The sequence below is a fragment of the Acomys minous genome, assembly GCF_964271855.1.
Source record: "Acomys minous genome assembly, chromosome: 2".
Classification (NCBI taxonomy): Eukaryota; Metazoa; Chordata; class Mammalia; order Rodentia; family Muridae; genus Acomys; species Acomys minous.
In genome coordinates, this window is record NC_140484.1 from 98841753 (window position 1) to 98856278 (window position 14526).

General features: G+C 39.8%; 1 protein-coding gene across 1 annotated transcript; it reads left to right on the forward strand.

The window, feature by feature from the left end:
• Nucleotides 1–8093: 8093 nt before the first annotated feature.
• Nucleotides 8094–9516, forward strand: NDN (necdin, MAGE family member). Its single transcript, XM_084767619.1, has one exon. The coding sequence runs from the start codon at nucleotides 8219–8221 to the stop codon at nucleotides 9194–9196; it is 978 nt and encodes a 325-aa protein (XP_084623745.1). The 5' UTR covers nucleotides 8094–8218; the 3' UTR covers nucleotides 9197–9516.
• The last annotated feature ends 5010 nt before the right edge of the window (nucleotides 9517–14526 follow it).

Consider the following 14526-nt stretch of genomic DNA (forward strand, 5'->3'; position numbering starts at 1 on the left):
TTATACCAAAAATGAGTGCCTGGTCTTAATTTGTCAGTGGGAAGGTGGTATCCAAATCTATATATCAAACTCATTAAATTGGTAATTGCACCCAGTGATGCTAAAGGACACATTCCCTCTTGAGACTTGTTTAGACTCTTCCTAGCAGCCCTTATCATCATCACGAATTCCCCATCAAAATTCAGCAGGACTCCATTTCACAGTCAGATTTTTTTTTCATTTGTTTTATTTTTGTTCAGCTTTGTTTTTATATATAGTTCAGTCTGTCTTGGAAATTAATGTACACCTCAAGTCAATCTCAACTGTCAAGTTATTACTCTGTTTCCTATTGTTCTGGATTTATAGATATGCATCCTCATACCTGGATTTTAATCGTTTTATTCTGTGCACACACACACACAAACACATGCACGCACACGCATGCACTAAAACCTGTAGGGATTTTGTGCTCTCTATCCTCCATTTATATTTAAAGAATTGAATTTGGATTCTTAGGCTTAGTAGTGAATCTGCTTACCTTCTGAGCCATCTCACCAGTCTTGAATTCTTTTCATCCATCTCTCTCAGGAGATAATTTTTTGAGATAAAGAGTTTGTTAGAATTTCTTATTTATTTGTTTGTTTTTTTAAATTTCTGGGTTATTCTTTAGTTCTCAGCATTAATAAATATCTGAGGTCTATGTTAGCTTAATGTGTGTTTGGTCATTCTGGTCGAAAATATATAGAATGCTTTTTTTTAAGGCCATTCTCCTTATATCTGAAATGTGTGAATATTCATCTCCTATAGAAACAAACAAGGAAACAAATCAACAAAGTATCATTACAGATGTGATTAAGTTAAGGCCTTTTAAAAGATAGTCCTAAAGAGCTCAAGAAATTAAACACCACCAAACCAAATAACCTAATTGAAAAATGGGGCTCAGAACTAAACAGAGAATTCTCAACAGAGGAAAATAGAATGGCTGAGAAACACTTAAAGAAATGCTCAATGTCCTTAGTCATCAGGGAAATGCAAATCGTAACAGCCCTGAGATTCCATCTTACACCCATCAGAATGGCTAAGATCAAAAATTCAAGCAACAGCACCTGCTGGAGAGGATATGGAGAGAGAGGAACACTCCTTCATTGCTGGTGGGAATACAAACTAGTACAGCCACTTTGGAAATCTATCTGGTGCTATCTCAGAAAACTGGGAATAGGGCTTCCTCAAGACCTAGCTATTCCACTCCTGGGAATATACCCAGAAGATGCACCAGCACACGAGAAGGACATATACTCCATGTTATTCTAACTTCTCCTCTGAAACCTAAGTGGACCACCTTAGCCTAGTTTTGAGGAAGGAACATACAGGAAACAGATCTTGAAAAGGATCCTGATTACTATGCTTAAGGTAGCTAGAACAATGTAACTAAATACACTGCTACAGTCACAAGGAAAGATAGATTGAACTGAAGGAGAACACTTGGGATTTCACTGGTACGGAGATGTAAATGACAATACCTAAAGGACAAAAACGCTCAGGGAGAGATAGGATGAGGAAAGATGAGGACAAATGACAAGCAAGCAAGAAGCCCAAGTTTTAAGGGAAAATTAGAGAAAAAGACACATGCAAAGATATGAAGCATGTGTAGTTTCTCAGATGTCTGGGTAGCCTATAAGGTAACTAAGGTAACTAAGAGAGTTAAGGGAGTCTCTTGAGGAGTATCTATGGCATAGGTATCTGGGTATGTCCAGTACAGAGTTGAGAGCTAAAAAGTGGCAGTGTGGATGAACTGATTATAAAGTACATGAGAGGAAATACTCCAGATACCACTACACACATAATTTTAGCAACTTTCATGAGAACCATGAATTATCAACAAGAATGTGGTAACTTAAATAGGCCCACAACCACACATTTTTAAATTGCATCTGTAGTCACAGACCATCTGCAAAAAGAAATCTCTAAACACTGAAGGCTTCACTGAAAAAAAAATGCTACTCATCTTTTAAAGAAATAAATCTAGAGCTATAGGTTTGTTTCCGTAAGCCAAAGTGGGGAAGACCAATTTTATGAGATTATAATGATACCTAATATCACAAACTGAAGACCTGTGACAGGGTAGGCTCCTGGAATGAGGGTGACTCTAACTGACACTCCTAGCAGCAGGAGACATGCAGACCTTAGTGGCCACCTTCTAGCCATGAGGGATGTCTGGGGTGGGGGGAGGGGGACACCGACCCAACCACAAAACCTTAAACTCAAATTTTACCCTGCCTACAAGATGTACAAAGATAAAGATGGAGCAGAGATAGAGGAAATGGCCACCAGTGACTGGCCCAACCCAAGACCCACCCCAAAGGAGAGAGCCAACTTCTGACACTATGCTTGCAGACAGGAGGCTAGCATAACTATCTAAGAGGCTCCACCAGAAGTGGATCAAAACAGATGTTGAAACTCACAGCCAAACACTAGGAGGAACTGGGAGTCTTGTGGAGGAGTTGGTGGAAAGATTGAGGGACCAGAAGGAAACAAGAATTCTACAAGAAGACTGACAAAGGCAACTAACCTAGTCCCATGGGGTCTTACAGATACTGAAGCATAAACCAAACAGCATGCATGGAATAGATCTATGCCCCCCTACACATATGTAGCCAAATAGGCAGTTGGTCTTCATGTGGGTCCCCTAGCAAGGGAAGTGGGGACTGTCTTTGACATGGGCTCTGTTGCCTGCTTTTGAGAAAATTTTCCCTAGCCAGGCTGCCTTGTGGGACCTCAATGCAAGAGGATGTGCTTACACCTGATGGGACTTGTAGTGCCAGAGTGCTTTTATATGAAGGAGGGGCTTTCCTTTTCTGAGGGCAAAGGGATGGAGGAAAGGAGGAAGAGGGTGGGACAGTGGGACCAAAAGGAGGGGGAAGGAGGGGGATGTGTAAATAAAAATAAATTTTAAAAATAATACCTTATATCAAGACCAAGTAAAAACTTGGCCAAAAAAATCATTAAAAACAAGCACACAGGATGAGAATATCTATGAGACCTCTCAACAAAATATTAGCAAGCAAAATCTACTAATATGATACAGTACAAACCTGAAGCCAAGGTGTGGTGCAAATAACATTTTTGGAGAGGTATGATTAGGATGAAGAATCCTGTTTTCATATGCTCCAAAATAGATCTAGTAGGAAAAGTAGCATGCTATTTTGGAAAGAGGCATAAATTGCCTAGATTTGTTGACATAGCTGGCTCTCTTCTCTCCTCCCTGATCTTTTTCCCCCACCATTTCTGTAGTTTTAAATTGAGTACCTGGCTGCCTATAGAAGGTTTTGTCGTATGAATAAAGTGTCATTTTAATTTTTCTGCCTTCCTCATGGTATTCTTAGAGGGTAGAGGTGGGATAATGGGGTGTTAATTGTACTCTTGAACAAGAAAAAGGATCCTTATACGCCAGAAATAGTCACTATAAAAAAATATGGCTCTAGGAACTCTGAGAATGATAGTGCTTACCTTTTTCACCTTCCGCCAACATATTTTTATGATAATTATTCATCCAGATTATTGTGTGTTTAGGGGTTAAAAGGAATGGCAGTGTATCACTGTTTATTTCTGACTGTCCTTGAACTCTGGATTATCCTGACTCTACTATGGAGCCCTGAGTTTCAGATAAATGTCACCATCCTTGTATTTATGCCGGTTTATCACAGGCATGCCAACTCTGTATTCCTGGGAACTGAGATCCATTCAGTCTACATAGATATCTAAAATGGTCTCACGTATCATGGTCACACAGCAGGCAGACTCCTGCTGTTCCTGTTTTATATACCTCACCACCTCTTCCTTGTCATTCCTACTGAGCATCCTTTACTTCTGTTTCAGGCTAGTTGGCAAAATTGCAGCTAATTAACAATACTCATCAAAATAATTACTACTTTATTCTTGATTTTTTTTTCTTATTGTGTTTTTCTTTCCCATTTCTTATTCTCACACATCATATGTTTGTATGTACTTTATCCCAGGCAAAGACCCAAGCTATAGTTCTAATACGAGTGTCAATAGTCTTGCCTTCTCAGAGCCTCCCTACCCATTTCTTCTTTATCATTACTTTCAGTATTAACTCTCCGTCCAGGTGACCATTTAGGACACACTTTCAACCCTTGTATTCTCTGTGTATTGGTTGAATGAGTTCTGAGTGGGGACAGAACTAGACTGCCTAATTTGGATAAGTGTGGCTGGCCTCAAAAGGAAACAAACTTGAGTTCCACCCAATAATGAAGACGCAAATTATGACAGGTCAGATACTGGCCTTTTTCCTCCCTACAACCAAGAAATGTACCCTTCTGTCTTTGACTTCTATTCTTTTCTAACAAAAAAGGGACTTGGATGCCCAGTAGTCCCAACTTCAGCTTTATCTACAAGACAGATACTTTTCAAAATGCAAATTTTAAAACTACTACAGATATTGCTTAATAATATTTGCTGAAAATATTAAAATGAGTTCTCTGTTTCAATTTCTTGGCCAGAAAAGGCATGTGGGGCCCATTTGGGGGCTTCAAGAGAAAGGTCACTGGCTATGTGGATGGGAAAGAGCCAGGAAAATTCACATTTCATCCAAGGGCCCTGCCCTGAGAACATGCACAGTATCCTCATGAGGTTCCAGGATGACCCCCTTTCCCAGCTCTCTGTGGAAGCTGGTGCCAGGACAGGCCTCTTCAGAGGAGTCTGCCAAGAACAGCCTATTCCACAGCTGTATGATTTGTTCCATATTACACTCTGAAGTAACCCACTGGAAAAACTGTCTTTTCAAAAAAAAATCCAAAGACATAACATCTCCATTTATTTTTTTCTACATCTCGTTCTGAGTGTTTTCTGGGAGTCATTAACGTAAGTTTTCTGCTTTTCCATCCGAACCTCTGGTGAGATGGCTTGCTTTCTATGTCCTGTTAAGCCCACTGTAAAGATGTCTAGCCACAATATCTCCCTCGGGTTTGGAGTAGTCATGGATACAGCACAAGTACTGAATTATTTTCCTTTCCCTATTGTCACTCTCCTTTTCAGTATTTTTTGTAATGTTTGCCATTCTCTATAGAGGTAAGTAATGTATTGTGTAGCTATCACCTCTCTAGCTTTCATAACAGATATGCTTTCTATTGAAAGTCTGTTTTCTCTGCTTAAAGATTACCCCAAAAAATCTTCCTCTTCTTTATGGTAGTAGATTGATCCTCTTCAAAAGGACTTCCTTGAATAGATGAAATCATATCTAAAGGGGTGCTTCAGAGCCCTGAGGGTAAGCAGCACCACAGTTTATGATGGGCTCATTTCAAGTGGAACAGTAATTCTATGGCTTGAAACTCTTGAAGCACTGTCTCTCAGTGTGGTTCTAATCTATAGGCCTTTGTTCAGCATTAATCAATTTTCTTATCAGTAAGAATGTGTGGTGTCAGTTTCTGTAGAGGTTCTCTCTACTATCATGGTAACAACTTCATCTAAGTGAGGTCCAGTAGATATACAATTATACAGGTCATTCTAGGCTGTTGCTAAGGCCCAAGTATCTCTCTGGTATCCTCCCTCAGCAAGAAACAACTTTAAAAGTGTTGGCCCTGTACTTGTGACTTGCTTTCATGAACCAATTAAGTCCAAGATGATAAATATGATACGTATATAAACATAATGAGATATCCCAGAAAATTCTTCAAAATTAACCCACTAGGAGAAAAGCAAATCTAAGAAACAAATATAAGAGAACTTGAACACCCTTAATCCATAAACCTGGAATACTAAACAATCTTAACTATTTCCAGGATGTACATGACATTATGATGAAAAATTCCACATCAAACTTCATGAAGTAGATAACAACTAGGACAAAAGTTACCAAGACTATCACATAATGTTGACTTCAGACTCTGTATGTAATGCAAACAAAAAACAATCTAATCTCATGTTTAAACTTGATCTCATAACATATTATTTTGTATATACAAATATTCTAAAATCTGAAAAACTCTGAAATTTTTCTTGTCACAAATATTCTGGGTAGATGATATTCATCCTGTCTAAATAAACAAATTATGGAACCTAGAGATGCCAACATGATGTCTTAAGTATCTTTCAAGTGACAATAATGAATCTCAGGGCATAATTTTAAGATGCTTTAAACTTAAGGAAACCAAAGAAGGGCCAAGATATCCCAATATTTCAGAACAAGGAAGATGATCAAATCTAAAGACTTCTGATCTTGAAAGCTTCAGCAATGGTCATTGTATAAAGGACCAAAAAAGACTCAGCTTCAGATTACCTCCTTCAGTCTTTACATTTTTATTTTCACTCAGGAAATGGTCACCAATATGCTGTATCTCAGTGATGAGAGGAGTTAGATATTATCTATAGGAACTGTATTTAAACATATTGGGAAGGATTTGGATGTTCATCCAACAAGGAAATAGTCATTTTCTAACAACATAATATGAGAAGAAGAAGATTTCTTATAAGTTCAGAAGATATAGCAGTAGTAAGCAGAAAGGGCACTTGGAAAACATGAAAATTAGACTACCATAAAAATTTTACTAATAAATATGGTGATCATTTCCCTCTAGTATCTCAAAGGAAATTATAAATTAAATCAAAAGTGATGTAATAGAAGTGGAGAGGCAAAATCTATAGGTAGTAAAACAATTGTAAACCAGCAAGCTAAATATCCAATGATAGATGAATACATAAAATTTTATGTCTATGTATACATACATATGTAGTGATGCATATGTGATTATATTCATTTACAAATATTTGTATATGTAATTTGGTGTATTATGTATAACAGAATATTATTTATTGCTTGTACTGTCATGGATGAACTTGAGGACATTGTATGAAACATAAATGCTATACATAGAAAAATGCTTAATGACCTCCCACATTTGGGGAAACTAATTAAGTTGGTGTTACATAAGTAGAGAGTAGAAAGTTGGTTAGCAATGGCTCTGAAAGGAACAGGGAGAAGCAATACAGAAAGATTGCCTTCTGATACAAGTACACATTTAAGAACAATGTTCTCTAGTGTACTACAACAAGAAGAGTGACTATACTCTGCTGTATATTTTAAAATAATTATGAAAAGTAACTTTGAATATTCTAATATTTGAGATGATGAATATGCTAATTATGGAGGATATATATATATATATATATATATATATATATATATATATATATATATATATATATATATATATAGTGTTCCTGTATTGGGACACACTGTCCCCACCAAATATAAACACTTTGTGTCAATTAAATGTGTGTAGGTGTGTGAAAATGTATGCAGATGTCAGAGAAGATTGTGTTTCCTGCTCTGTCATTCTATGCCTTATTCCTCTGAGACAGGGTCCTTCACTGAACCTGAAGTTAAGCTGGTCTCCAGCAAAGCCTTGTGATTTCCTAATTACACCTCTCAGAGCAGGGATTGCAAACATAGACTATATTATCATCGTGTACATGTGGGCCCTGGGGATTTGAAATCGGGTTCTCATGTTTGCACTGCAAAAGTTTTTGCCCACTGAACCAATGCTCAGCCCAATTAAAAATTTAAATCCAAAACAATTATGCTATATGAATCTATTACTTCCAAAACATTCAAATCTCACTCCAGTGTCTGTAACTACATTCTTCTTTGTTTGATCTGCACTCTGATTTGGTACTGATTTATCTTTACTAATTTATCAACATTGCGATCGTAGACATCACATCACCTTTAAATGTACACACTTTCTCAAAAAATCTTTACAGTCTTTCCTATTCATTTGTAGAAACCACAAGTTCAAAAAAGAGGCAGTAGTCCTCTTCATCCAGGACCATCATACTTAACTTGATTTTGTACAAACTCAGTGTGTTCTAACTTGACTTCAACATCTCAGCTACATCTTTCTCCTTAAACTTTCTTCTTCCCCAACCACCATCCGTCCCTGGACTATAGGGGAGACCTGGAGATCTTTCTCATTAGTCTAGTGGTACCCTCCCTCAGACCCCAGCGGTTGGGCTTTGCTTCTTTACTTTTACCCAGCCCTACCACCCTGCTGGCTTTCTGGAACGCATGCGCAGTATCATGTCCGCCCCGCCCCGCCAGACCCGCTGTGCGGAAGGCGGAGTGCTCACTAACGCGCACTTCCTCTGCGAGTGTCCACCTAGGGAGTGTCGGCTCCAAGAGCTCCAAGTCGCAGCGGTCCTGCTCCGATCAGAAGGTACCGAGATGTCGGAACAAAGCAAGGACCCGAGCGACCCTAACTTTGCAACCGAGGTCCCCAACTCCCAGGTGCTTGACAGCCCTGCGGTTCCGGTGGGGGTCCCTCCTGCTGCGTCTCTGGCCGCAAACCTTGCAGGGCCACCAAGCGCTCCCGAAGGCCCGATGGCAGCCCCACAGGCCTCTCCGCCACCCGCAGAAAGGTTCGAAGAGGTTGACCCTAAGATCCTGCAGCAGGCTGCCGAGGAGGGCCGCGCCCACCAGCCCCAGAGCCCAGCCCGGGCGATCCCAGCACCGCCAGCCCCGGCCCAGCTGGTGCAGAAGGCGCACGAGCTCATGTGGTACGTGTTGGTGAAGGACCAGAAGAGGATGGTCCTCTGGTTTCCAGACATGGTGAAAGATGTCATGGGCAGCTACAAGAAATGGTGCAGAAGCATCCTCAGGCGCACCAGCCTCATCCTCGCCAGAGTTTTTGGGCTGCACCTGAGGCTGACCAATCTCCACACCATGGAGTTTGCGCTTGTCAAAGCACTCAGCCCAGAGGAGCTGGACAGGATGGCGCTGAACAACCGTATGCCCATGACAGGCCTCCTGCTCATGATCCTGAGCCTCATCTATGTGAAGGGCCGCGGAGCCAGAGAGGGTGCCGTCTGGAACGTGCTGCGCATCCTGGGCCTGAGGCCCTGGAAGAAGCACTCCACTTTTGGGGATGTGAGGAAGATTATCACCGAGGAGTTCGTCCAGCAGAATTACCTGAAGTACCAGCGTGTGCCCCACATCGAACCTCCCGAGTACGAGTTCTTCTGGGGGTCCAGAGCCAACCGTGAAATCACCAAGATGCAGATCATGGAGTTCCTGGCCAGGGTCTTCAAGAAAGACCCCCAGGCTTGGCCTTCCAGATACAGAGAGGCTCTGGAGCAAGCCAGAGCTCTGCGGGAGGCTAATCTTGCTGCCCACTGCCCCCGCAGCAGTGTCTCTGAGGACTAGAAAGGTCCAGGGGCACACTGATAGTTTCTGACCCATATAGGGCTGTGTAAGGGTGGGGTTGGGTCATTAGAGTATTCCAGATTCACAGTGCAGTATTTCATGTATAACTTTTAAGTTTCCCTTACAGTGCTTTTATACTTTTTAATGCAATGTATTCATTTGTGTACTTTTATGTAAGATTTTGTGCATGTGTGTTATGAGTAAGCAGGTTGGTGCTTTCACTTTTGTGCTTTCTTGGATTTTTGTACAAGAGATGTGCTGTGCTGAACTTGTGAAATGCATTGAGATGTTGTTTATCTTGTTCTTTGTATGGGACTGATGGTCTGTACCAACACTGAAGGCCCTGGAGAGTTAGCAGGACTCACCAGCAACAGAAGCTTGGCCAAGGGAAAGATCAAGACCCCTCTCTGTGTGACCTCAACTGGCACTGGAAGCATCCATGTGGAATGGACTGGTTTTAACTGGAATGTTCTCAGTGTAGGCACTTAGCACACTTTCCTAAACATGTATACAACCCCACCATAAATAAACTTTAAGTGAGCATTAAAGAGCCTGTGAAAAAATTTTTGGGGGATGGATGGGGCATTTATTTTGTTGAAACGGTGGATGGGAATGGGTGGAGGTGAGAAAGGGTCCCTACATATACAGCCTGAACAAATACAGTGTTCTTCTGACAGAATGAGACACCACTACACATGACCCATCAGAAGTTTACAGTTTTGTTTTGTTTTTTAATGAAACTCATGGTGATTCAAACACTTGGTCACATAAAAAAAGGTGTAATAACCAACAAGAAGGGCATGATAACATCACTCCACATGGGAATAATAATAGGTATTATGGAGCGACTGCACCTTTTCCTTTTTTTCTTTTTTTTTTCTTTTTTTTCTTTTTTTTTTAATCTTTGGTGGGCACTTAACGGAATGAAGTATTGTTATTAACCCTTTATGTGCGTTTTCTCCTTTATTTTATCCCCCCTCCTGCCAGCCATAAAAGGTGGGAAGTTGCTGTATAAGCACGGGAGAAGAAATATAAAGCGTGTTGGTAATGAATATCCTAAAAATCATAGGCCTTATACTGGAGTCCTGACTCTTAGCTCTCCTCTGGCCACCACTCACATGAGAACTCCTGCCTCCCTGCTGCATGCACTAAGAAATTTGTTTTTCTAAGTACTTCCAAGAGGCTCACAGAAAATAAGCTTCTGAATGTGCAAATTAGCAAACTCAGTTTCAGAAATAACTGACAACCTAATCAAGCCCTTCTCCTGCTTAGGGATGAAGACGGGATCTGAAAGTTAATATTTCCAGGAGGATGAAGATGAGGGAAGTTATTCAAACAGTAGTACCAGTAACAGCCATGACACAGGAAATAAAGGCGGGGTTGGGGTTAGGAAGTTGCCCCCAGCAACACAATCATATTTGTGGCTCAGAAATCTGTACATTGCAGTGGGTAGTACGCGATGAGAGGGTGAAATGGGATAAGAGCCACTGTAAACAGCGGGACCTGGTGGGAAATATTACTGGGAAGCTTTTGGTCTGAGAGAAAGAGGGAGAGAACAGTCTTTAATAGATTATAAATCCTTTAGACTGTAAGTGGGGAAAGTCGTTTGGCCAAAATTAAAAATTTTTTTCCGGAGAGGATGAATAAGGGGGGCACATCTGTCACAGCATACACAAAAGTAAACTGGGAGTCATATTCATGTGCAAGATCTACAATCAGTGTGTTTACATATGGAACTGTCAACACACAGTGATATTACCTGGCTGGTGGTGCAAGGAAGGAAAATGCTTATATACCCACATATTTGTTAAAATGGAATCTGTCCTATTTACTTGTCCCCATAGGTTTTTTTGTTGTTGTTTTTTTTTTGTTTGTTTGTTTGATTTTGGTTTTGATTTTTTTTTTTTTTTTTTTTTTTTTTTTTTTTTTTTTTTTTTGCTGGCGAGAGTGGAGAGTGGGTGGGCAATCTCATTAACCCTGACGTGGGTGACATAACTAACTTATTCATGAAAAGCCTGTATTAGTTGTCACACCTATTTAAAAACGTTAGGCTTTCTGTGCTGTAAAAATCATGTGTCTGTTTTGCATGCATCTGCAAGTCCGATTCGAGGTTACAGACACTGGCCTAGCCAAACCATTGCTGAGAAATAGCATTGTGAAAAAACAAGGAACTGATGCCAGACAAGCGCAAGAGCAGGGCTGCTCTCCAACTGGGTTGTCTTGGAGACAGCTAGCCATAGCGGAAGCTTTGCAGATACTGAGTGTGTAGTTAATTCATGACACCTGGTTCTGTAGACACAGTAGCATGGGGACACAGGGAAGAGACACTAAATAACTTTCTTATATTTTCATATTTGCCTAAAAATTAAAAGATAGGAGAGTCCTCTAAGTATTTTGGGAAAGTCCCTTAATGAAATAGATCATTAAGGGAACAGCAGACTCTCAGCTTGAGAGGCCATCGCTGTGACACTGGGATACTATAGCTATGAGACACGCTTTTTATTTTGTACTGTTTGTTTTTTATTTTATTATAATTTATTCACATTACATCCGGATTGTAAACCACTCGTTCTTATATTCTCGTTCCCATCTCCCTCCCACTTCTTCCCTAGTCCCCTGCCCTAGACCTCTGACAGGTGGGGTCCTCCTCCCCCACCTTCTGACAACAGCCTACCAAGTCTCATCTGGATAGCCTGCATCTGCTTCCTCTGTGTTCCCACAGGGCCTCTCCCCCAAGGGGCAGTGATCAAATCTCAAGCGCCAGAGTTACTGTCAGAGGCAGTCCCTCTGCTCCCCCCTTCCCCAGCCCTTCCCATGTGGAGGATGAGCTGTCCAGGGATCATCCTCCCTGCTTCTCTGCTTGATACATCCTTGGTTGTTGTAACAGTTTGTGCAGGCTACCCTGGGTCCAGATCCACAAGAGTCCTAGTATCTGTCCTGGTCCCCCACCAGGTAGAGTCTCTCAGAGGACGTCTATGTTGAGCTGATATCCACTTATAAGTGAGTACATACCATGCGTGTCTTTCTGGATCTGGGATATCTCACTCACAATGATTGTTTCTAGTTCCACCCATTTGCCTGCACATCTTAGGATTTCCTTGTATTCCATTGTGTAAATGTACCACATCTGCCAACAGTAACTTCATTTTTACCTTGATATTTTACTGTTACAGCAGACCTATCTGTGTACCATTATTATTTTTCAATTAAAATTTATTTTATATTACTGTTTTAATTGAAAAAGAATTACACTATTCCCTTTTTTTCCTTCCTCCAGCCCCTCCTAGTTATTTCACATTAATATTTCTTGTTTTAGTACATTTTTTTCACATTAGTTCACTTCATTTTTTAAAGTATATAAGGTAAAAAGAATGTCTGGAGTTTTAATATAAACTATAATGCTCAGTTTAAGCGAACCTCAGAAAAGCCCATATGGTTTGAACTATAGCATAATTAAATAGGAAATTTGGATGAGCCGGTAAAATCATGTCCTTCCTATATGTCCTGGTATTCTCACCACTACTATAATATTGTGTGAGCAACTATAGATACCCCTTCCTGTGCCTGTTCACAATGACATGTTTAAACTCCTACCCAGAATATACATGATGTTCATAAATGAGAATATTTTGTCACTATTTTGTGGATTGTTAGATACATGAAGGTAAAAAGTATTTTCTGCTTTGCACATAATGTAACTAAAGCTCCTTTCCTTTGGGTCTGATTCATGGATGTTCTTGGAATATACTTCTTTTTAAAGAAATGGAGCATTCTTTTCTTTTCTCTCTCTCTCTTTCTCTCTTATTGAATATTGATTTATTTCTTATATACTTTATCCTGATTACAGTTTCCCCTCCCTCTGCCCCTTCCAGTTCCTCCCCACACCTCCCTCTCTGATCCACCCTCTTTCTGTACCTGTCTCTAATTACAAAACAAACAGCTTTTATGGAAATAATAGGACATAATAATGTGGAACAAAAACTAATACATCGGAATAGGAAAATACAATCAAATAGGAGGAAAAAGCCAAAGAAAATGCACAAGAAACAGATATAGGTGCAGAAATCAACTTGTTTGCATCTTTATTAATCCTATAAAAACACAAAACTTGAAGCTGTCCGTAATGCATATGCAAAGGACCTGAAAACTCAAAATATTAGAAAAGATCAACACCTTCAGACAAGAAAGAAACAAGAACAACAAACATACTCAATTAGCCTGAAAAATAGGAAGAGGTAAGCAATTAAAGAAAGGAAATAAATGTAGAAAACATTGAGCCACTTTTTAAAAAAAAAAAAACCAACAATATGAATCCGTTTCTAATTTTTCCAGGGATTTTCAAAAGATAAATAGTACCAAATAACAACTTCTTACTGTGTAAGTGGAGCAAGAACACAAGTAGCTGGATGGGGCTGCAAGGAAGAAATTGGGGAAAGGAAGGGTTTAATTCACTTTAATTAAAATTAATTTAGTTTAAAAATAAAAAAGGAGGGCTGCTGTCACTGGGGAGGCCTGCACTTTCCTTAAAGGAAATGGAGAAGCAGTGGATGCGTGAGAGTGGAGGTGTTTGGGACTTCATGAAGAGGAGGACGGACGGGGAGGCTGTGGTGAGTTTATTTTTTTATGAGAGAAGGATGAATAATAAGTAAATTCAAACAAAAGTAGAAAGGTACAAAAATATAGTCTGTACTGTAAGAATAAAACATCAAGTGAGAAAGTGAAAAAAAAATCCAAAATCAAGATGTGTTTTATACAGTAAGTGAGTAAATACATAATAAAAAGTGAATGAATATCACATTCTAACTCATTGACATGAGCACTTACATGCCCTTCTGTAGTTTGACACGTGCTACATCTTGCCTTCTATACTCACTGGAGTGCGTGTTGAGCATTCAGAGCTTAGAAAATGAAGGGCGGAGGGTTAAGGATTCGAGAATAAACAAATAAGCATTGTCCTGTGTTCAGAAGGGATTCGCTAGATGGAAAAAGGCAGGTGGGTAACGAGAATTACCCTTCAGCACACAGAGTGCCACCCTAGAAGCAACATGAGGAGAGAGGACTGCAAACAGATGCACATAACTCAGAGTTTCCAAAAGAAGTATTGTATAAGTTTGCATTTACTGTATGAACGGTGATTAACAAATTGAAAGTGATACCAAGAAGGGTGAATTTGACAGAAGCATCTCTTTGTGTTTAAGCACTGTAAGGAAAACACAGACTCAATATGCTATATATTACCTTGAAATGAAAGAAAAGGAAAATAAGAAGTAAATTATATTTCAATTTGTCTAAGATATTTTAATTAATTTATTGCCTAAAATATTTTAATC

Bases quoted from the DNA above. Each gene is read 5' to 3' on its own strand.
- NDN (XM_084767619.1), top strand. From the start codon at position 8,219: ATGTCGGAACAAAGCAAGGACCCGAGCGACCCTAACTTTGCAACCGAG.